The sequence below is a fragment of the Mchenga conophoros genome, linkage group LG7, assembly GCF_057382185.1.
Source record: "Mchenga conophoros isolate Kocher_MC1m ecotype Shallow Benthic linkage group LG7, M_conophoros_male_GT1.1, whole genome shotgun sequence".
Taxonomy (NCBI): Eukaryota; Metazoa; Chordata; class Actinopteri; order Cichliformes; family Cichlidae; genus Mchenga; species Mchenga conophoros.
The window spans coordinates 55,070,709-55,081,418 of NC_140532.1; the positions used below are offsets into that span (position 1 = coordinate 55,070,709).

General features: G+C 39.3%; 1 protein-coding gene across 1 annotated transcript; it reads right to left on the bottom strand.

The window, feature by feature from the left end:
- Positions 1 to 1,227: 1,227 nt before the first annotated feature.
- LOC146571181 (proteinase-activated receptor 1-like) lies at positions 1,228 to 4,541 on the bottom strand. The gene is made up of 2 exons (XM_085281269.1): positions 4,405 to 4,541; positions 1,228 to 2,880 (listed from the first exon to the last, which is right to left on the bottom strand). The coding sequence occupies exons 1-2, from the start codon at positions 4,472 to 4,474 to the stop codon at positions 1,850 to 1,852; spliced, it is 1,101 nt and encodes a 366-aa protein (XP_085137395.1). The 5' UTR covers positions 4,475 to 4,541; the 3' UTR covers positions 1,228 to 1,849.
- Positions 4,542 to 10,710: the final 6,169 nt, after the last annotated feature.

Consider the following 10,710-nt stretch of genomic DNA (forward strand, 5'->3'; position numbering starts at 1 on the left):
GCCCACAGTCAGCTAATTTACATACCAGCGTGATGTCAGGTGACTTTACAAGAGACCTTGCGTAAGACTCAGGCCAGCCCTGTCTGGGCTTGACTTGCGCTTCTAGCCGAAGCTTTATGGCAGTGCTTTTCCAGCTTTGCTGATCAATGTTCAGGGGTATGGCGTGTTATTATTTATTTAAAAATAAATCCGCGGAGAATTTCACGATTTTTGTATGATACTAAAAGCACTGAAAGTTACATTGAAGATTTTACGGACCTAAACAATAGTCAGCGAAAGACAAACACTACCATAAAACCTAGAATGGAACCACAAGAAAATTTAACCGGCGGGTGCGGCTTATGCGTCCTCTGCCGCCCCAGACTGTGATGTGAAACGCAGTCTCAGTACATGTTGTTGAAGGATGTCTGAATTCCTAAAATGCATCAGAAGGACAGCCAAGATGGATTTGGATTTAATTGCAACTTGACAATGCAGAGTGTTTGTGGAGAGTGTTACTTAACTGTAATGTAGCGCTACCTGCTGGAGAGAAAGGCACATGGACATTGCTGCTTACAGATTAAAAAAAAAACATCTCCAATGTGTAGATGTTTATTCTACAAGGTTTTGCATGTATTTCAATACAAATAAAAAATGAGTATCCCAGATATTCTGCCTAATAAAAAGGAAAAAAATAGAAGACACATTTTTTTAATCAGATTATCTCAGTTATGCAAAGATGAACAGCCCAATATGCACAAAACGACCTCCAGCAGGACACTGGTCTGAATGTATCTGACCAAACAATCAGAAAGGTCTCAGGCCTGAGCTCCTGATGTCCTCTAGTGGGCACTGTGCTCACGGCCTGGTGCCATGGAGCCAGATTGGCATTTGCCATAGAATACCAGAAATACCAGGGCGACCGCTTGCACCTTGTGCTTTTCACAGATGAGAGCAGATTCCTATGGAGTAGTTATGTTGCCTGTAAATCGTTCAGCATGACAGATTTGGAAATGGGTCAGTGATGCTCTGTGGAGGCATATCCATGGAGGGATTCACAGTGCAGGGTTCTTGTGGTGCAAGACAATGTGAGAATATACAGGCAGTTCCTGCAGAATGAAAGAATTTATACCATTGACTAGACCTCACGGCCGCCTGACTGAAATCCAACAGAATACCTCTGGGACATTATATTTGTGTCCATCTAATTCTAGATAGCTAGAAGAAAAAAAAACACAATACACATAATAAAAGATTAAAGTACAGTTTATTAAACACAGAAAAAAATACTTCTGAACTGCCCAAGACCAACAACTCCTGAACCACACGTTGTCTTTATTTTCTAAGATATAATTACTCATAATGTTAGCTTTGCAAGAGATGGGCAACTTGCACAGGTTGGACCCCACCTCTTGTCCTATGGAATGTATATTGTTTATGTAAATGCATATTTTCTCTCCTGGTGTTTTCTTTCTTGTTTCTTAAAAGGATCTCTCATTGACCATGTGTAGCCATGACCCCAAGATTTAAAACTATTTCTGTTGACATGACCGGTTCACAAAGAAGTGGAAGGTATTCAGTTTATTCTAATCATGAATATAGAGAATTTAAAATCTTCCTGTTAGCTACATGCTCTTATGTCAGCAGCTTTGACAAATTATGACAAATTGCTGATGTTATATTATAACTTTAAAATAACAGTTCAGAATCAATGAAAGTGTGACAGTCAGTCAGGCTAGTAGTTTCTTGTTTGGCTTGTCCTTTTTTGGCTTTTGAGGCTTGTTTGGAAAGAACCCGCTCTGGTAACTGAGGTCTTGATTCTGGACTTTTCTGTTTGACTGGATTTCAGCATTTGTCTTTTGCTGAATCTTCATAAATAAGACGGTGAATGAGTGCTATTGTCATTATTACACTTCAACATATTGGATAGTTGTTTCCGGAACTGCGAGGATCCAAAGTAGTAGAGCAGGGGATCCAGGAGGCAGTTCAGACTTCCCAAACAGAGAAACACCAGATAGAGTGCGTAAGAGCCATCAGGTGCCTCCTGGCTCTTCTCTGTGTTAAGTTGCAGGTAGTGTGCGAGCAGCAGGCAGTTTGTAGGCACGAAACACAGTAAAAATATCAATAGCACAGTCAAAGTCATCACTACTGCTCTTCTTTTCCTGTGTGATGTTTCTGGAACATCATATTGGAGTCTGCTCAGCGAGCAGATGACTCCAGTGTAGGACACCAATGTGATGAGGAGAGGTATTAAGAAGAGGAAGCAGCAGAGAGTGACGAAGTATGTCTTTAACCAGATGATCTTATTTGTGGAGTGGACATCATGGCAGGTGGTGATGTTCAACTTAGTTAGGTTAAAAGTCTGATCAGAGGAAACAAGAGGCACAGAGCCAGCAAAGGATAACAACCACATGGTTATGCAGGCTATGACTGTGGTCCGTGAGCTTCTCCAAGCCAGAGAGTCAATGGGATAAACTACAGCAAGTAGACGGTCCACACTGATGCAAGCTATGAGAAGAACAGAGCAATACATGTTCCAGTAAAAGGCAGCAGTGACCACGCTGCACATGGTCGAGCCAAATTTCCAGTTGTTGCCTTCAAAGTGGTAGGAGATCTTGAAGGGGAGCATCAGTGCAAAGAGCAGATCGGCTAAGGCCAGGTTCAGCATATAAATTGCAGCTGGCGTCTTGGGACGGATCCAACAATTGAAGACCATTATGGCAAAGATGTTAATTGGCACACTGCTAAAGCAGATCAGTGTGTAGAAGCAAGGTAAAAGGATGGTGGACACAGGGCCAGTAAGAAACTCCAGTGCCTCTTCTGAAGTAACTCTTTCTTTTGATGATGGTAGGACAGCAAAACCTGCTTCAGTTGGTGTCTTTGTTTTATTTTTTTGAGTGCCTAAAAGGAGAAAAAAACACTGTCACTGTGATCTAAGATATAGATATGGAAGCAGAAGGAACATTAAATCTCATAATAAAGGAGGAACTCCAAAAACTAAATGGGTAAAACACAGAAACATGAATAAAGCAAACACAGACGACATGGCACAGAAGGAAGAAAGACTGAAGGAGGGATTAAACTAAAGAAACTGAGAGCTATAGAAAATACGCCAAGAATACACAAAACAAATATGCTGAAAATATTAAACAAATCAGAATAGAACATTTAAATCAACAAAACTTTAAATGACCCAGTGCCTTGACAACATTTTACTGAAAAGTTAGTATCTTGGCTGTTATTCTGAAGCGCCACTCTAGCTTGTAACATGAGCCATTACTTTTTGACACTTTTTAGCCTTAGACATTCATGATAGTTATAAGACGTGATCTACAGGCAACTGAAACTCCGGAGGTTGAATGAATGAATTCTTAAAAAATAAACCTGTCGCTAGAATAGACTACTTTCATGTTAATATTTTAAAACATTAGGCACATCCTGAGATTCCTCTCTTTTGTGCACCGACCCCAAATAGGCTGTTGTGGCTGTGTATGATTATTCCACCCTGAAGTACTGGATTGTTAAAAGAAGATTGTTAAAAGAATAGATTGTTTAACTGCCAATGTGTGTTTTTACTTCGACAAATGACATTAAAGAAGAGCAGCATATGCTGTTCACCATCAGCATGAGTACAACCCACATACTCAACTCTGTTGCTCAACCTAAAAATGCATTTTCCTTACAAATTTGGCATTATTTATGTCAGGGGGTTGTGTCATTAACCTTTGGCTCTCGTCCCTCTGTGTCCACTTGCTCTCTCGCCCCGTGTGTTTCCACACCCCTCCTCACCTCTCTGTTTATTTATTGTGTGAGTTTCCCTTTGTTCATTGTCACGTCGTCTGGTCTTCTCATGTCACGATCCAAGTTCCCATGTTCAGGTTTTGTTATGCCCTAGTTTCGTGTTCTATGTCCTTAGCATTTAGTATTTGAGTTCTCCCTGTTTAGTTCTTGTTAGTTTTGTCTTACTGTTTTCCTGCCTTTTGTTTTGTATGTTTCACCAGCCTTATTAAGTGACTCACTTTTTGTTAAGAATTTTTGCTTCCATGCATCTGCAGTTGTGGACCTCGACAGTTTAGGGGGACAGAAAGAGGTTTTCCAACAGAAATAATATTTATTGGCAAGGAGCATAGTTATCATCAAGAAATAATGAACCAACCACACATTTCTTTAGTTTTTCTGCTAAGGTATTATTTTGTGATTGAAATGTGTTGCAGGTAGATTGTCTCTAGATAATTGCATAAATATCTTAAATAAATAAATAAATAAATAAATAAATAAAAAATACTGACTCTGTGTAGGATACTGAGTTTAAAATATTAATAATGACAGGTAACAAAATCTTATTAATATATTAATATTCCCTCTGTATATGAGTAGAGGGCAGAGACTGAACAGTTCAAGACAAAACAGTGTTTTCAAGCTTACCTGAGGTATTTGAGGCAGAAATGCAGCAGAAATTAATGAGAAGGAACAACAAGAAATGTGGTGAAGCCATGTCTGTAGCTCTCTTGTTAGGAAATTATTTGACTTCCTTAAAGGTTTCCGTCTCCTTAAAATGCCAGCTTCAATGAATACACCCTTAAATGACACGTTTGTGCCTGCTGTTTGCGTCATATCTGCCTGTGTGATCTGGTTCAGGTTTCTTCGGAGCTCCATTTACTCAGTGGGAAAAAATTATCGGTAGCCAGATACATTAAGAACACATACTGAAGAACATTTTCCACACTCATGTATGTATCTTATCATGCTGTCAGTGGCAAAAAATAGTGCTTTTATTTTATTCAAACTAACGTGAAACTCTTATTTTCAGTCTCAGTAAATTTGGCATTACTTTCTTCACTTTATTTATCATTTGTTCATGTTTATTTTTTAATAAATGTTTATTTGTGATCTCACTTCTTAAATTAAATAAATTAAGCATTGTCTTTGCCATATTTTAGGTTATGAAAGCAAGGACAGATGATCTAATCCCATTTTTACAAAATGTGAAATGTGAAAAATGTGATCAATATGCGTTTGCGCTGCCAACGGCCTCACAATTTACTACTTCTACGCACTGTGGGCCTGCACAGGTAAGTTTCCTGGCAGGTGACTTTAGGCAATACCATTCAGGGAAATGAAGTGACTGTTGTGTAAAGAAATTAAATCTCGTATGGTTTCCAAATCCTCCTGTGCTGACTTGTCCTTTCCATTTGTCCCTCTTCTTTGTTGCTCTCTCTCTCTCTCTCCTGCAGGGGACTGCAGCGTTTGCTGTAAACTCAAACAGCTTTTATCCAACTGCAATAACACGTCTGAATACTGCTACAATAAAATCTCCATCACGCCACTCGTATTAATCTATTCGCTGACTGAAGTATGTATGTGGGAATGTATGTGAATGTTTGCTGATACTATTCTTATTAGCACTTTAAGTATTTTATATATTTTATTTTTTGATTTTATTGAATTTTATTGTTTTATTTATATTTTGATATTGTTAGGGATGATGCACTGATCGGGAACCATTTTTAATTTCGTTGTACCTGTGACAATGACAATAAAGACATTCTAATTCTGAGTTTCTGCCCTTTAATTTTGCACATCTGGAGGAGCAAAGTTCACCTGTTTGCAATCATGTCATCTCCTTGCTCCTATTTAAAGTTGAGGTAGCTTTGCTGTTGATGGCTGATTGCTGCACTGATCCTGATAGTGAAACTGGTTCCTTTTGTCTGAATCTTTCTTTCTGAGAAGCCATGTAGATCTGAGGGACAATCTGAACAGTGATGATCCAGACGAAAATTCTCTCAGTACCTTTATTTCTCATATTAATGATAATATCATAAAACTGTTTATTTAAGGTAAACCTGTATTTCCTCAACAGTAAAAAAATCCAGACTATCAACACAGTCATGCACAGTCGAGGAGCGTGTGAGGATACATTTCACTGCATGTTGTACTGGTATAACTATGCATGTGACAAATAAAGAATCTTGAATTTTAGGGAGGAGATTTCCAAATAAAACCCTTCCGATTCACCTTCCTTTTACTACCTCCAATGCCAAAATAAAAGACAAGAAAAAGAAAAAAGGACGATGAGCCACGGATGACAGCAGAGAAATATGACGTTATTCTTAAAAATGAATTAAATACAGCTTTAATATTAATGCAAGGTTGCCACCAGCAGAGGGCAATATACAAAAACTTATCAGGAAAGACGTGTCACTGCTTCTCAGTCCTTCCTTGTTTAAAACACAGTAACAAATTTGATGTACCCTGAAACTTCATCTTGTATGTAATTTCTCTCTGACATGTTTTACCCTAAAGAATTTATAATTATAAAACCATGAATGAATATAAAATCAAGTTTCTATATAATTATAAAAACCCGTTCACAGGTGAAACTTGGATGTTGGACAAATGATGTCTTAATAATGCATAAATACACATGTCCCTATAGTACAGCTACAGCACATGGTTTGGCCTTATTGTGCTTAAATCTACAAACCCTTCCCTTAAACTTTTCCTTCTTGTTTTCCTTAAAACCAACAGTGTGTGAAATGCCTGTTGACAACCTTGAGAAAACAGACCCTAAACCTACCTGCTGTACCTGTTGATTTAGTAATATCTTCCTGGATGGCCTGGTTCCAGGTTTTCTTGGAACAGTGAAAACCAATATTGTAAATAAACAAACAGACGATTAATTCAACATGCATTCTGAAGGAAAACTGACACATGCAGCATAATAGACTTGTGAGAAAAAAAACATAAAAAGCTTCTGTTACTGCACGAACTGGTCTAGATAACTAGGAAGAAATATTCCCATCATAAAAGATAAAAGTAGAATTTACTGAAAACATAAGTAATGCTTATAACCTGGGCAAGACTGCTCCTGAACCACTATGAGTTTTTGGGTTGGTGTTAGAGCCCCTTTGTGTTTCTTTTTTTATTTCTGTGTTTGTTTTATAAACACTAAAAATGGTTGCCCTGGAACAGAATGGTGACTTGCCCGGGGTTTACCTTGCCACTTGGCAGCTGGGATAGGCTGCAAGAAGGAGACGGTATTCACTTTTAGGACTTCCTGAGCTTTTACAGGTCCAATTGACTGCACAAAGTCGCACAGTGGTGAGGCTAGCCTTCAGTGTATCTGATGCTGCATGTGACAAAATGGGTGAGAGTACCACTTGTCCATATTCTTAGTTAACATTCTTGTTTTGATTTAACCATATTTCATGTGTAGTCTGCAATAAACAAACCCTGGATAGTAGATGTTTGCCTATCTTTTGCACTTTTGCAGATTATATAACATCACATCTTGGTTTAAATCAATTTTTGACAAGTTTGTTAAGTTAACATGTTATTTAGTTCAACTGTTAATTCGTCTTGTTTAAACTCACCTTACCTACCTGTGTTCCAGGAACAAAAGGAGGAAGGCTTTACTTCCTGTATTTATACTGTAGCTTACTGGTTAATCTGAGGTCACAGGAAGAGACCAGGAGGAGAAGGGGGAGAATCCTTGTAATTTAATAAAGTTGACTTTAGAGTGTTAGTAGGGAAATTGATTTGTTGTAATATGTATTGACTATACCTTAGAGTTTTATTGCTAGGAAGAGTAGCAGTACAGGTTGGAGTATAGAAGAGTTTGACTTACCTACCTTAATCGATTAGTACAGGGGTGAATGAACTATTTAAACAGATGAACGCAGGTGTTCAGGGAGGAAGGATCAGGTCAGTGTAGCTGTGTGCAGTTTGACCTTAATTTCCGTCGATTTAAGTTCAGTTATGTTTATTTGAACTGAGTTAATTATGGAGTTGAGTTTTTTTATTTATTTGTGTAAATATTGGTCACAAAATGGTGAATAAATCACTTGCTCACTGGACAGTATCTGTCTCCTGCACTTCTTTGGCTGCTTAAGTCAAGTCCTACCACACTGCACTATCATATAAATATTTGAAAAATTCTTTTTTTTTTACATTTTGAGAGCTCGAAATTATGTTTGGGTTTTTTTTTCTAGTGCTTTCAACACTATCGCAGACATAAATTTGAAAGACAAGCTGGAGTGCATCTCACCACATGGATCCTGGACTATCTTACCAACCGCCCTCAGTATGTAAGGATCCAGACCGTGGATTACCCTTCTACAAGTCGTGAGCTGTCACGATTTATCTTCTACTCCAGGAGCTGCTTTGCGGCTAAATTGTTAAGTCATCGTTGGATATGCCCTGTTGGCCCTCATACCTATCCTACCTGCCCAGTGGCCTATCACTCTGCTCGGTCTTGGATTACACCGCCTGGCCGCGGTGTTCAACACAGCAATCTAAACACCCTGCGACGGGCTACCGCTAATGACCTAGCTCCTCGGACTCGGATGGCTTTATTTAATGTTAGGTCTCTTTCAAATAAGGCCTTTCTCTTAAATGACTTTTTCCTTACCACGGGACTGGATGTTCTATTTCTGACGGAGACATGGACTTCTCCGGGTGAGTTTATCCCCTTTTCTGAGCTTCTCCCTCCTGACTGTGCCTTCTTTAGCTCACCAAGGCTCACTGGTAGAGGTGGTGGCCTAGCCTCGGTTTTTAAAAACAAACATGAAGCACGGCTGCTACCCTCCCCAACCTATTCTAGCTTTGAAGCCCAGTTATTGGAATTGACTGGCCCTCGGACTACTCTGTGTGTTGTGGTTTATCGTCCGCCTAAATACCACAAGATGTTTATTTCTGAATTTGCTGACTTCTTGGGATCCATTCTTTTTAAATATGGTTCTGTTATTATTTCTGGTGATTTTAACATTCATGTCTGTTGTATGGATGACAAATTGGCCAACGATTTTCTAGCACTAACTGCTTCTTTTAATCTTACCCAATGGGTGAATGAGCCTACCCATGTTAAGGGCCACACCCTTGATTTGGTTTTTTCATACGATGTGGATATATGTATTAAGGAAATTAGAAACACTGGACTTTCCGACCATTCTCCGGTTATTTTCGATCTTGACCTTGGCAACACCGGATCACGCTTTGAGGCTCCTCTTTGTCCTACGCGTACTGTGAATGCCGATACTCTGTTGAAATTTTCTAATTCTTTTGTGAACTTTTCATTTACTACGTCAGACTGTCTTACCCCACATACACTTGAGAATTTCGCCAATACTCTATTAACTACATGTTCCTCTATCCTTGACATTGTAGCACCGATCAGAATGAAACGCCCCAGAACCTACTCACAATGTTGGTTAAATGATTCTGTTCGTGCCTTACGACGTATGTGTCGACGGGATGAGAGGAGGTGGAGGAAGGATAATCTCCACTTTATGTGTTAGCCGCTCGAAGTTTCAATCAGCTGCCAGAATGGCTAAAGCTGCTTTCCTATCTAAAATTATCACCACCAATGGAAACAACCCTCGAATTTTATTCAAAATTTTCAACTCTGTGGTAAACCCCTGCCCCTCTATGCCTCTGCCATGCTCCCCGGGCCTTTGTGAAAAATTTTCAAGTTATTTTTTGGATAAAGTCGCATCTCTTAAATCTACCCTCCCTTTGGTGACCGACCGTATGCCCACCCCCGATTGTTCCACTACTTTTTGTCAATTTGAACCCGTTTCTCTCTCTACTCTGAAGCATCTAATTGAGAAACTCAATAATACTAATCTTGTACATGATGTTCTTCCATCCCGTATAGTCAAGGATTGTTTTAGTACAATTGGACCTTGTCTTTTGTCCATATTGAACTCCTCCTTGCTGTCCGGCTATGTACCATCAGCTCTTAAACATGCCATAATCCAACCTGTTCTAAAAAAAAGTAATCTCGATCAAAATGATTATGCCAATTATAGGCCGATTTCCAAACTTCCCTTTGTGGCTAAAATTCTTGAGAAGGTAGTTCTGCTTCAACTTCAGACCTACCTGGATGAGAATAACATTAATGATAAATATCAATCGGCCTTTAAACAACACCATAGCACTGAATCAGCACTGCTTCGAGTTTTTAACGACCTTTTACTAATGGCTGACAATGGACGCCCCTCTGTCCTAGTGCTATTGGATCTTTCATCGGCATTTGACATGGTTGACCATAACATACTATTGGCGAGACTAGAGTACACTGTAGGCATCAAGGGCACTGCCTTGGATTGGTTTAAATCTTACCTCTCCGATCGGCTCTCTTCGGTTCACTTGGCTACCTCCTCCTCCTCCGCTGTACCTGTTTGCTGTGGTGTTCCCCAGGGATCTGTGCTAGGCCCTACCCTGTTCTCACTGTATATGCTTCCTTTAAGTGTCATTTTGGAGAAATACCACATTGCCTTTCACTATTATGCCGATGACATCCAGATCTATTTTGAGCTGAATGATGATCTAGCTATGTCCGTGAGTAACTTTCGAGAGTGCATGTGTGAGGTCAAGCAATGGCTTCTGGCAAATTTTCTTATCCTTAACGATAAGAAAACTGAAATTATGATCTTTGGCAGTGACGCTCTTCGTGCCAAACTTCATGATGCTTTTGGTTTTCTCACTAGTTCTTTCCCTGACACTGTTAGGAATCTGGGTGTGCTACTTGACAGCTCATTTAAACTTGACAAACAAGTATCTGCTGTCGTCAGATCTAGTTTCTACCAACTTCGCCTTATTTCCAGGGCCAAACATTACATCCTGCACAATGACTTGGAAAAGCTTATCCATGCCTTTGTTACGTCACGACTAGATTACTGTAATTCACTTTATTATGGTCTCCACTCTACCCTTTTACATAGATTACAG